Source organism: Falco punctatus (assembly GCF_963210335.1).
Source record: "Falco punctatus genome assembly, chromosome: 2".
In the NCBI taxonomy this organism is placed as follows: domain Eukaryota; kingdom Metazoa; phylum Chordata; class Aves; order Falconiformes; family Falconidae; genus Falco; species Falco punctatus.
Window position 1 is genome coordinate 70875651 of NC_137581.1, and position 17730 is coordinate 70893380.

A 17730-nucleotide genomic window follows, 5' to 3' on the forward strand; every position below is an offset into this window, starting at 1 on the left:
TTAAGGGAAAGAGAGAACATCTTCCATTCCACTTTCTTTGCTGTATATGTTTTTCAGGGCTTCAAGTTTATGAGAAAATTGCTAGTATCAACATTATTGAAGGCAGGGAAACCATTTTTAGTTTGTTATGTATCCAAAGTGCTCATGAAAAATTATATTTTAAATCCCAAATAGTAAGTACAGAGATTTATTTAAGCATTAACTCATGGTAGGGGTATGCAAGTCCTTTTCCATCAGCCAGGTTATAGCTAGAGTTTCTTCCAGGACAAAAAAACAAAGCATGCACAGGCATTGTTGCAATTAAATTCTGCCTGTTTCTAAAAGTACCATATTACTTTATCCATTATAGCAGAGTCACAAGACATAAAACATATATACCATTGTTTTACCTAGTCACCTAAAACTTGTGTTCTTAAAGAGCTATTTTATGAAATTTGCTTACAATGTACTTTGTTGCTACTCCCTAGCAGCTGAATTTAACGGAAAATTTGGCCTACTGTGTGTGGACTTGGGTCATTGGGTTTCACTGCCATTAAGATCCATGCCTCTGCACAGGTCCAACTCTAACTCCTTTATAAATCGCATTCTGAGATGTTGTTTGAAGGAGAAGGTAAATTAGGCTTGAGTTTCTTTCTGGTTCCCTGTGCTGTTGGATTCTCATCCAGATGAACCTTGATGTTTGGAAACTGATAGTAAAAAGGAACTGGGTGAGGAACAAATTGTGCAACAGTGGGATTTTTTTATGGATGCTTTTTAAAATGCTTCCTTTATAAATTTTATTAACATTTTAAATTTGCAGTATATTACTGATTCCCTGGTGGGAAGCAAAAAAAACCCAAACCACTTAGATTTCAGTATTTTCTGGATGAAAAAAAAAGGCTTGTTGGATCTGGTGGGTCTGTGTATGAATAAACAGAAACTAAAATCTGTCCAAGTTGTCTGTTACTTCTTTCTGGACATTGGTGAGCTAATAGGCAATCTGGGGGAGTCAGTTGTGGCAGGTGCTCAATATAAAACCATCTTCAATTACTCCTAAATATAGTCATTATCATTCATAACTGACAGTTCATTTGAGTGCAAGCTTCACTGTACTTCAGGCTGGAGAGACCCCATTCAGTCCTAGGCAAAAGCTGCATACTCACTGAACAGTCCGTCATAAATGACTCATTCCTCAGAACTGGCTTCATCAACAGAAATGGTTTCAAAACAATAGCTCTTTTTTCCCCTAGACTTGGCTCTTCCTGTCATTCCTTTAGCTGATCTTTCTTCATGTGTGGTGACTCCCTAGATTTCCTTTCCTCGTGACCTGTCAGTCCCAAGCTCAAGATCACTCTGCTGTAAGGTTGCAATTGTTTGAGCTCTACCTGCCACAGATGCATCCGCAGTTTTAAACTGATGGTTCTGTACAGGTCCCACTCTGCAAAGTGTGGGCCACCCATCTAAAACACATCTCTCACCAAGGTAAAGACTGTGAGGAACTGTTCATGGTATTCTTCCTTTTCTTGTATGTAGTATTTTTGCTTGTTTAGATGGCTGCATAAATTATACTTCTCAAAATATGAAGGACTAAATGGAAAGGTTTTAACCTTTCCCCACTAACCCATAAGGAACATTTCCTTTGTGGTATGGTATTGCTGGGTTTGTAGTTGAGTGAATTGTCTGTTGTTTGCAATTTTGTTTATTTTCTTGTGAGGAGCTGGTTCTGCATCAGCTATGCCCAAGAAATGTCAGCATTTTAAAAGTTGCAGAGGCAGGCACTTTCTTTGGAGGAAGTGTGAAAACTGATATCCTTATTGAATATCAAGTTTATGAATTATTGGAAGTCTTGGGAGGGAGTGGGGAGAAGATGTGAATCTGAAGGAACACAAGGAAAAGTGGTTGTGCAATATGCAGGCATTGCCTCAGGTCAGGAGCACTTTCAGCAAAAGGAATAGGAGCAAGGTGTTGTCCAAGGACTGGGTCTCAGCTGGGAGAGCTCTGTGCATGCTTGGATAGCTTTTTAGCTGGATGAAACAGAGAGGGAACCTTGTAAAACTGAACTAAAGCACAGATCGGTGTCAGTTCTTTCATTTTGTTTCTGTGCACCTTTTTCTAAAGCTAATAAGTATTCTATTTAATCTTGCACTTTAATGAAACATACTTCTCTTTAACCTTAGTATTTGACCAACATTAACAGTGATGCCAGGAAACCTGGCTGATCACAGACCCACTTGTTCCCAAGTAAGAGTTGTCTGTAACTGTGGGCCCTGCCTCCCACATGGAGTGTCTTGCCCCCCTCTACAAGATTTAAGGGAAGCCTGAGGTGTCAAGGTGCTGCTTCATTAATTTCCCTGGTCTAGGTTGAGATTGGGTTGCTGCTTGGGAGAGATCTCTTCCAGCACTGAGGATTAGCCCAAGCATTTGTGGCAAAAGGTAGAGGAGGGAGAGAGTTTGAAATGATGTGGAAGAATGCAGGGATCCCAGAGCCTGGAAGCTTCAAATACAAACTGGACAAAAGATGTTCATGTAGCCAGTCTGTTGACTCAGGGAGCTGAAATATGAATCAGTATCAAAGGCACTACTGGAAATGTGTGTACAGGTTATTCTGAATTTGCTTTACTACTGCATGAAATTATGTGTGTGCAGAAACATTTCCGCAGTGCCATCCCAGACTTGAATAGGTTTCTTGTCTTTAGTGGTGCATGACCTAGGATTGCTAGTCATTCATAGCATCGTAGAATGGTTTGGGCTGGAAGGGATCTTAAAGATCATCCAGTTCCAACTGCCCTGCCATGGGCAGGGGCACCTTCCACTAGACCAGGTTGCCCAGAGCCCCATCCAGCCTGGCCTCGAACACTTCCAGGGATGGGGCATCACAGATCCTCTGGGCAGCCTGTTCCAGTGCCTCACCACCCTCAGAGTGAAGAATTTCTTTCTTATATCATCTAATCTAAATCTTCCCTCTTTCAGTTTAAAGCCATTCCCCCTCATCCTAGCACTACATGCCCTTGTAGAAAGGCTTTCTCTCCAGCTTTCCTGTAGGCCTCCTTTAGGTACTGGAAGGCTGCTATAAGGTCTCCTCGAAGCCTTCTCTTCTCGAGGCTGAATAACCCCAACTCTCTCAGCCTGTCTTCTTCATAGGAGAGGTGCTTCAGCCCTCTGATCATCTTCATGGCTCTCCTCTGGACCCACTCCAACAGGTCCGTGTCCTTCTTATGTTGGGGACTCCACAGCTGAATGCAGTACTGCAGGTGGGGTCTCACGAGAGCAGAGGGCGAGAATCGCCTCCTTCAGCTTGCTGGCTGTGTTTCTTTTGACGCAGCTCAGGGTGCGGTTGGCTTGCTGGGCTGCAGACGTACATTGCTGGGCCATGTTGAGCTTCTCGTCAACACACACCCTGAAGTCCTTCTTCTCAGGGCTGGCCTCAATCCACTCTCTGCCCAGCTTGTGTTTGTGCTTGGAATTGCCCTGACCCACGTGCAGGACCTTGCACTTGTCCTTGTTGAACTTCATGAGGCTCACTCACGCCCACTTCTCAAGCCTGTCAAGGTCCCTCTGGACGGCTTCCCTTCCCTCCAGCATGCTGATCACAGCACGCTGCTTGGTGTCATCAGCAACATGCTGAGGGTGCACTCGATTCCAGTGTCCATGTCACCGACAAAGATGTTAAACAGTGCCAGTCCCAATACCAACCCCTGAGGAATGCCAGTTGTCACTGGTCTCTACTTGGACATTGAGCCGTTGTCTGCAACTCTTTGAGTGTGACCATCCAGCCAATTCCTTATCCAGTGAGTGGCCCATCTGTCGAATCCATGTCTCTCCAGTTTAAAGACAAGGATGTTGTGTGGTACAGTGTCAAATGCTTTGCCTGACATCAGTTGCTTTTCCCTTATTTACCAATGCTGTAACCCTGTCATCAAAGGCCACCAAATTTGTCAGGCATGATTTACCCTTAGTGAAGCCATGTTGGAAGTCACCTCCTTATTTTCCATGTGCCTTAGCATAGTTTTCAGGAGGATCTGCTCCATGATCTTGTTGGGCACAGAGGTGAGCATATTTGAGCGTATTTTTTCAGTTAAACAACTATTTATCGGATATTTATCTGTTGGTGTGTACCATGCCATAGGACTGATATGCTGTACTTATTGTCTTGAACATCATCATGGGATACCTCTTTTTATATTTGTTTTTAATGGTGGTGAAAATTCAAGAAGCATACTTACCATGAGGATTGTCACATGGATAAGCGCATGTAACATGAAATCCCTTGTAATGTAATACTCAAGCAATAACTAAAGGACATTTCTTCAGCTTCTCTCTCTTCTTAGAATAACTTTTCCAGAATCTAAGTGTGTGTGGTCACCATAAACCTGCCTTAGGAAGTTAGAAAAAATATGAATTATCTGTAAATACCAGCAGTAGATTTGAAAGAATGGTGCCGGTAAAAGTGCTGCCAGTAGAAGTGTGTCTGGTGTAAGTGTTCTGACTGATTTTCAGCCTTGGCATGGCATAGCATCTCTCTTCAGAGATGGAATGTGGCACAGAGCCTTGTCTTGACTAATAACTGTAGAATCACAAAATGGTTTGGGTTGGAAGGGACCTTAAAGATCACCTAATTTGTCCCCATCCCCTGCCATCGGCAGGAACACCTTCCGCCAGACCAGTTTGCTCAGAGCCCCATCCAGCCTGGCCTCGAACACTTCCAGGGATGGGGCATCCACAGCTTCTCTGGGCAATCTATTCCACTGTCTCAGTTCTTCTTCCTTACACCTCTCTTTAGTTTCAATTAACTTCTGTGGAAAGGGGCTTGCATTGGGCAGAATCAGACCCAGAGGCTGTGGGCCGTGTTCTCTTCTCAATTCAGAAAATTTTGTGTGGACTTCATTTGAATTACAGGCGTAAATGAGAGAGAGAACCGAAGAACTGAAAATCTTACAGCCCAAGTGACGCATTGGTTCTACCAAATTTTCCTGCCAGTACTCAGCACAGGACAATGCTTGAGTAAGTACCAGGTATCAATGTAAAACAGTGACTTCCAATTCCTTTTTTTTTTTTTTTTTTTTCTGTTTAATGACAGGTTGAAGCTGTTTATTACTTTGCTGTGGGTGATGTTCCGGTGGACACAAAGCAGCTACTCCTCGAGAAGGTTTCTGATGGCCCTTGTCCAGTCAACACTGTATCTTTCAATGCTAGGGAAGATGAAACTATTATTTTTCTCAAAGAGTTGAGCCACTTGGCCTCTGGCAGGTATGACAAAGAAGCAGCACAGTCATCATTTCAGTACTTGTAAAGAGCTTTGCGTCTAGGAATGGTATTGGAAGATACCTGAGTGTCATCCCTGTTTTATTCATGATGAAAATGAGACAAAGCAGTTTAATAAGCAATCTAGGGAAACTGGGGAAATAGTCTAAAAAATATGACTAAAAAGCAGGACCTACTCAAACAGAGCAGCTTCTTTGCACTCACTGGCTTGCAGGAAGGCCATTCCTTTTTAATATCATAAATCATCTGTCATTTGCTCTTCTTTTGGAGTCTGAAAAATTGTTCAGGGGAAGGGTCGCAACATAAGTTTGTATTGTATTGCTTGTACTGAAAAGGTAATGTCTGTCCTAAATGGGCAGCTCCTGGAACAACAGAAAATTGATGTGGTGTCATCCATCAGGCCTGGTCTTGTGGAAATGTGGTTCTGTACCATGCTTTCTAGCATCTATTTGTTATGGTTGGTGGAAACTGACTATATTCCACATGGTGCGTTGGCTAGTTTATCCTGGGAATCAGCTGCATGGTGAGAATCATCCCTCAGTAGAAAAGGATAATAAAACTTTCATCTTGGTTCTGATATCAAAACAAGGAATACAAACAAACACAACCCCCCACCACATCAAACTCAGGCTGAACAGCAGGAGGGCAGAAGGAGTCAGTAGGTTTTTGTCTGCTTAACAGAAGTGACCTTACAGTCACAGAGCTGTGAAATGGCTGCTAGCTCTTTCTGTTTCACTGTTTCTGCAAGAGTGGGAAGACCTCAAACAGTAGAAATCTCCCAAATGACAGCAGAGCAATTGGTAAGATGGCAGCTGCTTAGCTCTTTTATAGCCATCTGTGTTTAGAAGTAGCTTTTAAGACATAGAGTATCTGCCAGAAAGCAAGACTGTGGGAAAGTGTTATGTTTGCTTTGGTCTGATGTGTGTCTAAGATGACTGTGTTTATTCTGAACCATGATACCTCCATGATACCAGGTACATTGCCAGTCACCATCCTTCATTTTGTTTTGGCAGTGTTTTTACTTCCTTTATAAAAGGAAAGTGAATATTTCTTGTATGGTAGAGAATGAGGCAAGAAGGGTTATGGCAGAGAGCTGAGAGGAATTGTCTTGTTTGATATGATTCCTACTGTTGTCTTTTTACCTGCATCTAGCTTTGGTGCTGAGACTTATTGGGCCTTACTGGTGGATATGTATTTGCCTAATAACTATCTATAAGTTTAAGTCAGCTTTCCCATAGGAATGGCCTAGTTCATGGGCTTTTCATGGCTTGAGCTTGTTTAAGAAATGCATCTTTTTCCTTCTTTGAGACCTTTTGTATTCTGAAAATGAGACTAAATAAGTCTGCTTGACTTCCTGATTTGTATGTTGATAATGAAATAAATGTTCTTCTTGGGCTTTTAACTGGGAGTATAATCTGATAAAAAGGTGTTAGTGTCATCTCAGACATCTCAAATTACATGCTTGCTCAGCATGTTAAAAGCATTAATTAAAAATAGATTTCCAGGAGATTGAAAAGGAAGGTGGTTCAGAGTAAATGATACCAAAATGAAAGGATGTTCTTCATGAGAAGACTTCAGATGTACATAAATGTATATAAAAAGTTTGATAATATTCATAGTATTGTTGTAGTTGAAGTTTTAGATATCTTTAATAGATAAGCAAATAATTCCAATATTGTACACCACTATGATCTTGCATGTGTGACATACATCTTGTAAAAATTAGGAAAGTATGTAGTTTATGTACTGCTGAAAGCCCATTTTGTATTACAGATTTCATGCTTTTACGGAGAAGAATGACTACAGAGATGCTACTGGACCTGCACTAAAATGTGAAGAGGATGGAAAATGCCTAATTGTCCTGAATTCCAGAAAAGTGGAAGGGCGAATGCCACTAGGTAGATAATACAAAACCCAAGGTGATACTGATTTTCTCAGTGAGGCTTCAGAATAGAAATTTAATATAGGAACTTGCTAAGCGTAAAATCAAAAGGCATGAGTGGGGTGAGGACAAGACTGGTCAAATGGGCATTCTGTGGATGGGAAGGAGAGGGAAAGTAAGAGAGAGAAGTGAAGAGTGTAGAGGGATATGCATGTGAGAATGAAGAGAAGTGAAAAAAGGGACAAGAACATCATTTGTTTAGGGCAGGAGTTCTCAAACTACAGCCCGCAGCTGGATACGGCCCCCGAGGGTCCCCAGTCCGGCCCCCGGTATTTACAGAACCCCCCCACCCCTGCTGGGGGTTGGGGGGGAGAAACCAAGCAGCCGCAGATGACTGCCTGCCACTGCATCCGCGCGCCGGCCTCCTGGTTAAAAAGTTTGAGGACCCCTGGTTTAGGGAAATGAAGAATAGTACTGGTATGTTTATGCCAGTGATCTTGTGGAAATGTATAGAGAAATGGCAGAAAAGAAGGGTGATAGTGTGGAAGACTATCTGATACAACAGCCACATCAATACAGGCCACTTTCATACATAGTATAAGGAGATTAAATCCACATGAGGTTGACTTGCTTATCTCAAGATCTGAATTTTTTGTAAAGACAGGCCAATAAGCATAGTAAAATAGCTATAGAGAAGAAGGTGCAAAGAGGGGAAGAAAAATGGATGGAAAAAACCCCAGGGGGAAACAAATAACAGAAAGAAATGGTTTTACTAAGGGGTGGATGTGGGCAGAAAGCCTCTGTGTTTTTCTTATTATTCACGGTGCTACTTCCTCTGGCTAAGTCAGCCTTGCTGTTCAGTGGGACTGGACTGGGGTTTCTGCCAGCTTGAGGGGGAGACCAGCTTGTGGTGTGAAGTGAGGCCGTGTATGTCAGGTCTGATATCTTTATCAGCAGGACATCAAATTTAAAAATTATTTCTTTTAAGTATCAGGATGTGTATCTTTATTCTAATGGTTCACATCCCCATTATGCTGTGGGGCATTAGTGTTGGCCCAAAGGTAGAACACTGTTATCCTCTTCTTACTGCTAGGGAATATATGCCATATGGTGGATTTAGTGACTCACCTAAGGTTGTTTGTCAGTTTTGGACTAACTGGACCATATTTCCTAAGTTGTAGTCTAGTTCTGTGTGCACTAACCCATCCTTCACTAGTACTGTGATTATAACAGTACAAGAGAACCATAGTGGGAGGCCTGAAGTAAAATACTGAGGTGTCACCTCCTTTTGCTTCATGAAGGGACACTCAAGCCTCACCCACAAAGGGTTTAGAAACCAAGAGCAGAGTATGCTTCAAAACCCTATCTCTCATTTTGTACTAATTCAGAATAGTATAATGATTGCCTTCAGTCTGCTACAAGTGCTTGCTTGCTGGACCCCATTTGGGGGTGTGCGTGGGGGAAGCTGGCTTCCTCTTCCCCCAGGCAGTCGGCCTGTTTCAATAGATGGGCCTAGAGCTCCTGTATGACTGAAATTACTTCCTCACCACTGTTTCTAAAGCTGAAAGCTGAATGGCTTTAATCGCTCAAAAGGGCAGTAATCCCCTTGAAGTGCATTGTCTGTTGTGTCTTATTGCTATTATGGAGTAGAATTTACACATTAAAAAGGAACACAGCTTTCTGCATTTAGTGGGTATTATAAGCACAGTCATGACATCACTGGCAGCCAATTGGAGCATTTCAGTTGTATGCAGAATCTAAAGTCCTTTCTGAGAAGGAAACACATTGGAGACGTTATTCTGGTCTGCCTCTGACGTCTCTTGTTTCAGAGACTCCTTCAAGGGTATAGAAGGCAATAATAATAAAAGTGTCGATTACTCACTATTGGGCCCTGAAACTGGCTCTTGGATGTGAGGCATAAACTATACAAAGAGCTAAACAGAGAACAAACTGGAGATTTAATCTTCCAAATGTGGTGTTTCTTTAACACAAATAAGGGGAGGCATAGGAATATTTTGATTATGTTTCTTTTCATACCACAAATGCAACAGCTGGAAACTGAAACTCATAATTATGTTTTATGGACTGGAAAAGCTGTTTTAAGAACATCTGATAGTTTTCTGGATATCCACTGAATAACTGTTCTGCAAATACAGGATATCTTCATGTTCACTCTTTTTCATTTGCTTAACCAAAACAAGTCGGAAGTAAACTATTTAAAACTTTATAAGAGCTCTGTTCTCCCCTGTTTTGCATCGTGAGCAGTCATTTAGAAAGCAAGCGTGAGAAACTGCCAAATTTTGATTTTTTTTACATATGTTTTGAGTGGCTGCTGGAGATCAAAACAGGTGTAAGCCAGTAAAGAATTAAGGTCCTTATGTTGGCAGACTCAGATTTACTTAAGGCAGAGCAATGCTTTTACATAAAGCCTAATTTCACCGATGTGGTGATACCTCTTCATCCAGCACTCATTTTCCTGTTATCACTTCTGCCTACGTTGCTAGTGTAGTTTCTTCATCTGCAAAAAGCTGCAGAATTAAGCAATGGTGTTATGTAATTAGAATTATAAGTGGAAGGGAGGTGAAATTTAAGTTAAAATTTGAAGACGTAGAGGGTAAGAGGTGGTGGAAGCTGTGGAGAAGAAGGTTCTTGCTGAGAAGGGGCACAGTTGTGCCAGATATCTGCTTGGAATGACAGGGAGACAAGTGCTAAACAGCTTGAAAAGCAATAATGTTTTGAACTAGATCTTGAAATGAATAGTGGGTCCTCGTTGGCTGAAATAGAAACAACAGTAAAAATCTGTGCAGTGTTTTTCTGTGTGGTAGAATAGATGAGCCAGTACGTGTAAAGAAAATGCAACAGGACTGAAATCAGGATTTGACTGATGTGATAAATCCAAAGAGGGACGCATCTGACCTCCTTGTGAGCAGTGTGAGGCTGTATTCTTAGATGTGCTTGGCTTTCCACATTTACCTGATGGCCACAGGGGAAATTTCAGGTTGCTGTGTGTAAATTGAGAAGCATAAGAGCACCAGCCTCCTGTATGACATTCAAGTCAATAAACTCTGCACTGTTTATATAGAGACATAGGAGAGACTGAACTCTCCCTTTGGAGGGTCAGGGTAATGTCTTAAGAGTAGCTACGTTGCCTACAAGGTGTAGCAAAAATCATTGCCTCTGCTTTTCCCTTGCATGGGCTTTGTCTGGTCTTAGCACTGTAACCTTGGCCTGGCAAATGTCTTTGCTAATATGTAGAGAGTGATGCTGATAGCCACTCTGTGATGCCACATGGGATACAAAGTTCATTTGCTTTGTGCATTTGCCCAGTGGGAAAGGGGCAGAATCTGGCTGCAGTGAGTTTCAGCGCTGCTTGACCTGGCAGGTACACAGGTAAAGCTGCATACTCCCCTTCTGTGCTCCTTTGTACCTCCATTCATCCCCCTCCCAGTCGAGATTTCAAAAATCAATGATTGAGGGACTATTACTATGTTCTGCTGCCACGTAGAGGCTGAGGAAGGGACCAGCACTGAAAAAATGAAACTGCTCATCTTGCCTTGCAGGCAAACGAAGTTTTAAATAGATCTTATTCCATTATATTTGGATTTGCTTGCTTCTATGGTTTAAGTCAGATAATCAAAGAAGTACAAAATGGTATTTTCCATGAGCTGCTTTTGCATTTGCATTTGCTTGATGTTTCAAAGATACTATAAATTTTGCAGGTTTGTTGTTTTGGTTTTGGTTTGTTTGGGGTTTTTTTTTGTATGGGCTTTTTTTTTTTTCTCAGCAGGTTTTGTGTCTTGAGTATGAAATCTAATGGGTTGCAGTGGCTTGTTAAATGGATGAGTTTGTCTGCTGGGAGGAAGGTGTTTAAAACCTGCTTCTTTTAAGCTTGCCTGACCGTGTTAAATAACTGGGAAATGGAAATGAGGGTGGTTATGAGTTTCCGTGTACATGTGCAAGTGTGTTTGTGGTTTTGCTTAGACCTACCATCTTGCTTCTCAATTCACCAGCGTCAGCAAAACGCTTCTGCCCCTTGCCGCAGGCTCTCCCCTCACCCTTCCCCATCCTATTCCTCTTTTTCAGGGCCACCCTCCTCCGGAACAGAAATGCCATTTAACAGAGGGCATGGCACGTCTGAAACGTTACCCAGCGTGAGGTGCTCTGCAGGGTCGTGATGGCAGTGACAAGAGCTGAAAACAACTGGCTGCAGCCAGTGCAAGCCAAGGGCAGGCAGCAGGGTGTGAAGGCCGGCTCCCTCGTGCGTGCCTGTCTGGTGGCCGCCCTCCCGCCGTTGCTGTTTGACAGTTTTTGAACTGGAACCAGGGGTTCCCCAGGGCTCTGGCCGTTAAACCACCAGCCAGGGTGGCTGTGGGGGGTGCTTCACGGCAGGGGGGACAGGGAGAGACCTTTCCCTCTGGGGATAAGGCATTTTTTTTAAGAGGAGGCCTTTCCTGGGACATGAGTGCCTGAAGGTGTGCAAGACCCAGTGGCCTGGAGCTGCTGGGAACCGTAACCCGGGGGTGGTGACTTTCAGCTGCTTTTTGGTTGGTAGCCCCCAAAAATGGCACAGCTGAGGTGTGAGTGCAGGGAATTGAAGCCAAAGAGAGGTTGGTACTTTCTTGGTCATTTTTCACTGATGTGCTTTAAAGGACAGGCCGCAGGTTGAGAACCACATCTGGAAGATAATATGAGTTGTATGTGTATTTTGAGTTTGGGGGCTCAGTTTTGAAAGGCATAGCTTTTCCTTGCCACTCCTCCTTAGCTGGAGTGGAAAAAAGGCTGAGGTGGAGGTGAGCCTCCTGTGTGGAGAGAGAAAGTTGCTGCAGATGTCACTGCTTACAACCTGCTCTCCTAGTTGAATCCAGGAAAAACTGTTGCCAGATAAAAGGTTTTTTAAGCAGCTTGACCACTACAATATGCGGTTGTTGATGCCTGCATTTGTCCTGTATAATGTCATCAAACATACTTGCTTTGAAAGTGCATGCAGTTTTACTTTGCTATGCTGCAGCATAAATAGGGAAAAAATACTTTCATGTGTAACACCAATTCAATATACATATTTTACTGGTGATAGTAACAATAATCCTGTAAATGTGATGAGTCCATAGCATCAGTTTAAGGGGAAATGAGGCAACACAATGATATCATCAGTATTGTTTTAAAGGTAGTTGAAATATGCATACTTCTTCCAATATTTTCAAACATAACATTAAAAGCACTCATAAAATTAAACCTGGATCCCAGTATCTAATAGTTTATGGAGGATATTGAGATTTAGCTGGAGACAGCTCCACCAGAACTGCATTCTTAACAGTCTTAAATTTAGAAATATGTGCATGTGTGGTGTGAATGCATTTGTTTTGTGTGACAACAGGTGTGTGTGTGTATTTATATGTATGTATATATATACACTCAATGACTGACTACTCATCAGAAAATCTCTAGCTCCTTACTTGCTGGAATTTTGCCAATGCTTAGATTTTGCATGTTTTGTGTTCTGTGGAGAGAGTGTTTATAAAAGAAATACTTCATTATGAAGTATTTGAACAAAATACTTTTCTTAAACTTCAAAGGTAATGATAGCAGACTAAGGTTTTTTCCTCCCTTTTGTGTTTTATGTTGTAAAATGATCTGCTTTACTAAAGCTTTTTGTGATTTAGGAAATGTTGATCTTTGTCCTAATGGCTGAAACAGATGTTTTTGAAATGCAGGAAGGTCCCAGGAGATGGCAGTGTACAATAACACATTTCAAAATATTTCTTGGAAACTGAAAGCATTTCACAAATAAAATTGAGCTGTTATTCTGTAAAACGTTTGTATTATTATTTCAAGGAAGTTTATCAAAGAACAAAATCATCAGTTTTTTTTTTTACTGATAGCCTACTTTAGTAGACAAGTTTGCATGTCTTATCTTTTATACAGTGAATGGCCACTGTATATTAACTGAACAACTAGATAATAAGAGATTTTTGCCTTGTTCAGCATCTTTATGTGAATTCAGTAATAGGATGTAACCTGCCATAGGCTGTAGTCTGAATTTGTGGTTAGGATAGATCATGATTCAATTTCTGTTATAATTTTACTATAACACTACGCACAGTTTTTCTGTATTGTCCTATATTGTAATTTAAACTCTGAGATTAACCTAATTTAACCCATTTGAGTAGTGTTCATGCTGCTTAGGTATACATAGTGCCTCAATTTTAATAACTACTCTACTAAATAAATAGGTACTTAATTTTTTTAAATCAAAACAAACATATCTATTGAGATTAAGAAACCTCTATATCAACTCCAGTTTTGCATTCTTCCAGTTTTTTGAGAATATAATCTGATAGTAAAACTTTTTTTTTTTTTTAATTTATGACTATTGAGAATTGTTAGGATGAAAATAAACTTAGCTTATCACATATGCCTCAGGAAAAGAAGATTTAATTTTAAATGAAAGTATTTATATATTTGAGGGAGTTGAAAGAGTTGAAAATATCTTCTCTTTAAAATTTCAAAATTTGGTCTAGTATTTGGAGCCAGGTTTTGGAATGAAGTTCAGGGGACAGCATGAATTTCTTTGTGGTGTTCCCTTATTAGTATACAAGAGTATTAAAAAGGATTTACTTCCACTGTGGGAACAATCTGTGGCCAGCTCTGAAGGTTACTTCCACCAGGTTAAGCACCTCTCATGTCCTGGTGCCAGCTTTGAGCCCTTTTTTGAAGTCTATCAAAGAGCAGCACTTGTCACTGTAATGGGACCTCAAGAAAACAAGGTTATATGGCAACACCTGGATGAACCCAATGACTTTGTGGTAATTGAGGAGTTGCAAGAAGCAGAAGTTGTCTCAAAATATTAAGTTCTATTTTTGATTTCTTTTGCAGTAGCTGGTGTCCGTGAAGATGTCTTTTTGATCTGGAGGGAACTGCAGGAAGCCAGGAGTACAGCAAGACAAGTTCAAGAAATTTTATCAGAATCTGACCAGCTGACTTCTCAAGATGGTATCATTTATGTTTCTTTCAAGAGAGTTACCATTATATTAATGATCAATATTTTATTTGTGAATAGTTTTGATTACATCTCAATTTGGGTATGATTTTCTCAGAAATGTCTATACACAGGTAGCACCTATACTTGGCATCTAAAATTAGGATTGCTTAAAACTTTCCATTACAGATCTCTGTTTACTGCTGTACTTTAACAGCTCGGGTTGAAATACACCATTTTTAGTTCACCAATGACTATGTTTAGAAATTGTCTAGATACTGAAATTAATTTTTTGTGGTCTCTCCCTCTCTGCCTGGGCCAGTAAATCTTTCAGTTTTGCTCTACACAGTGCTGGGGAAGTACATCATCTCTGTCCCATCACGGTCATCTTAGGATAGCCTCCAACCTGGTAGCTAGTTCATTCCCCTAAAAAGGAAGAAGTGTGGGTCTGAATTTTCTTAGTCAAAGGTAGATGACTGAAACCAATTCTGGATAAGTGCTCTGACAATTCTTGTGTTAAGAAACATGGAAAAATATTTTGTTCATTAAACTAATAGTTCCCACCATTACGCTTGGCCCAGTATATAGTTCCTTTGTTGTTCTGTGCATATTGATTGCATCGAGTCCTATCGGAGATAGAGCATAGCTGTTTTCTGGATCTCTGGGAGGCTTAAACAGAGGGTGGTGAGAAGCTTCTCAGTTCTGCTAGGTTGAAGATGCTCTGGGCATGCTCTGGAGCAGAATGATCACACTGACAAGACTTAAATACTGAAAACTTGGCAGTCTGTGGAATCTAGGCAGCTTTAGTGTTGATTGGGGTTGATTCTCAGGATCATGGCTGTGATTATCAGTGCCTATATTCTACATTAGTCCCTGGTTTTAAAAACCTACATAGTGTCTGGTGGTATTTTTTGCATAAGTTGATACAAGATTCAAGTTGAATTAGCACAAGTCATCAGTGATTTTGTGTAGCTCCACTATTGCTTTTGCAGTGCAACTGCTTTTGCTTTGGCTAGGTGGAGGCTGGATCACCTGCTGAGGAACGCTTTGTACAGTCAGTTGGTCAGTCACTTGAACTCTCAGTGGTGTATTGAGATACGCGACTAGGGTGGTGATGGTGAAGATTTGAAGCTGGGAACTTTCTCTGCCTGCGCTGGATTTGCACATCTGTAAACAACATAATTCTGCAGGACTTAAGCTTGAGGTTTTTCTTCTGTGAAGGCATAATACTGATCTTTATACTGATAATAGCATCTTCTGAATTAGCAGGACTTCTGATATGAAGTTAAACAGCTGTACAGTAATGCATATGAACAAAAAGACCACAGTAAAGCTGAAACAGCAGCCCTGTTTTCAGTGTTGATTTACGTGTTCCTAAATATGCAGCTTGAATGTTCTTTCTGTTTGCCTTCTTACAGAATCACTTCATAAATGAATTAAAATAAATGAAATTACAGTGGGATTTATCATTTCTTCAGCATTATTTGACTGTTGCCCATTGATCCAAATAACTGCAATCTTTCTGTTTGCCTGCATTTCATCCTGGTTTGCCTTCCTGATCTGTTTAAAATATTCTATTGCAAAACGTAGTTCTGAAGACTGTAATGTTCTGCAGGAAAAAAAAAGAAACAGAAAAAGAGACAATTTTTCTGCTGACCCTCCAGATAATGCACTAGTTACGTGAACTGAGACACTACTTTTTACATAAAGCATGTGAAACAAATAAAATAACAGTCGTCTTTTTAAAATTATGTGAGTGGATTTGTGGGACTTGCCACACTGACTGTTCTAAGGGCCACAAGCAATCAGAAAGCAGATGTTTCCATATGAACAGGCTCCAGCCGCACCTGCCCTGATGCTGGCTGATCTCTGTGTGTGTTAAGGCAGTAGATGACTCCATAGGTTTGTTTACAGGCTCGGGATCTCAATACTGTTGTCACTGTAGCTGCATCTAAACAGAGTAAACGTTTATACCACCTAGGTCCACCAAAATTAAAATGTGACAAAATAAATTCACCCTTCTATGAGAACCACTGCTGGGCCATTTGGTTTAAGTGTGGTTTATTGATCGAGTGATGAATGAGTGTAAAGGCCTGTATCCTGTTACCAGTATCCAGAGATGTGCAGTGCCTCACCTTAAGATGGTCCTTAGAAAATTTCTAAGACCATATGACATAAAAGGGTAAGCATAAGAACAGTCATACCAGATCAGACAAAAAAAAAATAATCCTATCTCTTCCATTAAAAATGCTAGAAGGAGGGCGTAGAGCTAGAGAAAATGTTAAGCTGTTACACAAGTGATTTGTGGCTTGGGATATATGGTGCAATATTCAGCCTATAAAAAGGCAGTATTGCAGGGAAACACAGTAAAATCTCTTCCAAAGACATTGTAGTTTGCCTTTTACTTTAAATGTCCTCCTCTGAAAAAGACCAATGGCAATGTTAACCAATGTTTTTGACTGTATTTTCCATTATATCTTTTGTTGTTTCATTTTCTCAGATGATTGTCCTTGAAATTAGACATCTTATACAGGACTCCTTTCTGGAATTTTGTAATTCAACCAGTATGAAGGTTAAGTCAACCTTCATACTACTAAGAACATTCCTTTTACATGTTAATCCTGTAGCTATTTATCTTTGTCACTCTCTGTCTTCTGATGAGTTTGTTCCATTTACAAAGGAATTTATCACAAACAATTCTCTGATAAGAAAAACAACCACAATGAAAATAGAGAATATTAAAAATCAGTCAGAAATATCTGCTTACTGTAATGCTGTCGATGCAAGCAGAACAAGTTTGAAAATTTTGACTCCAGTATTGTAGTCTGTTTTTGAAAATAGCTCATCCAAAATGAACTGTGTTATACAGGAGATTTTGTTTGTTCTATTTTATTTATTAGCAACCCAAGCTGATAATCCATTAAAAAAGCATGCATCTGACAAGTATTTGACTTCTGAGAAGTGGTTGCAGAAGTATGGCTTGAAAGCTCAGAAGCTTACACTGTATGATGCACTTGCTGATTGTACTTTTCGCCATGCAGATGGGATTGTTGATATAAAAACTAAACCAGAGGATGAATCTTCACAAACTGATGCTGTGAGTAGTGGTAATTTTCCCTCACATCCTGTGAGTTGTTTGGTTTTTCTTTCAAGATTTGAAAACTTGACTGATAGATGAATTTATGATAAAGTGTATGGTCTGTTTTGTATTTTTTGTTTAAATAATCTTATTAGTGGAATGGGACAAAGGTGGTCATAAATAAAATTGTTTCAAAGGCCTATTTGAAAAAAACTGTTTCAAGGACTCCTTCCTGATGCACATATAATCTCCCAAGGATGAATGAGGACTGGCTTAAGCATTTCTGTGGGGTAGGGCAAATATTGCTTGTCATCTTTATTTTTCCTTAGAAGTAGTGTTGGCCTCAGCAGCTCCAGTGTTTGCAAGTCCTTAAACAAATTTGGATTCATTTGTCTTCTATTTGTTTTTCTCAAGCTCTACCATTAGACTGTTTGGTAAGCTTCTGTTCTTGCTAGCTACAAGAATAAAACCAGCTTCTATTGACTTTTTCTAGGAGCAAACCACCCTATCCCATGTCTATTTCTGCACCTGTTCATGTGCAACAAGCATGTA

At 40.5% G+C, this 17730-nt stretch overlaps 1 protein-coding gene across 1 annotated transcript in view; it reads left to right on the plus strand.

Annotated features, from left to right (window-relative positions):
- VWA3B (von Willebrand factor A domain containing 3B) overlaps positions 1–17730 on the plus strand; it is a 93628-nt gene that overhangs the window by 11208 nt on the left and 64690 nt on the right. The window contains exons 8-11 of the mRNA XM_080377364.1: positions 5057–5226; positions 7015–7139; positions 13997–14113; positions 17000–17196. Of these exons, the coding sequence (XP_080233490.1) occupies positions 5057–5226; positions 7015–7139; positions 13997–14113; positions 17000–17196 (609 nt within the window). The remainder of the gene's footprint in view (positions 1–5056; positions 5227–7014; positions 7140–13996; positions 14114–16999; positions 17197–17730) is intronic.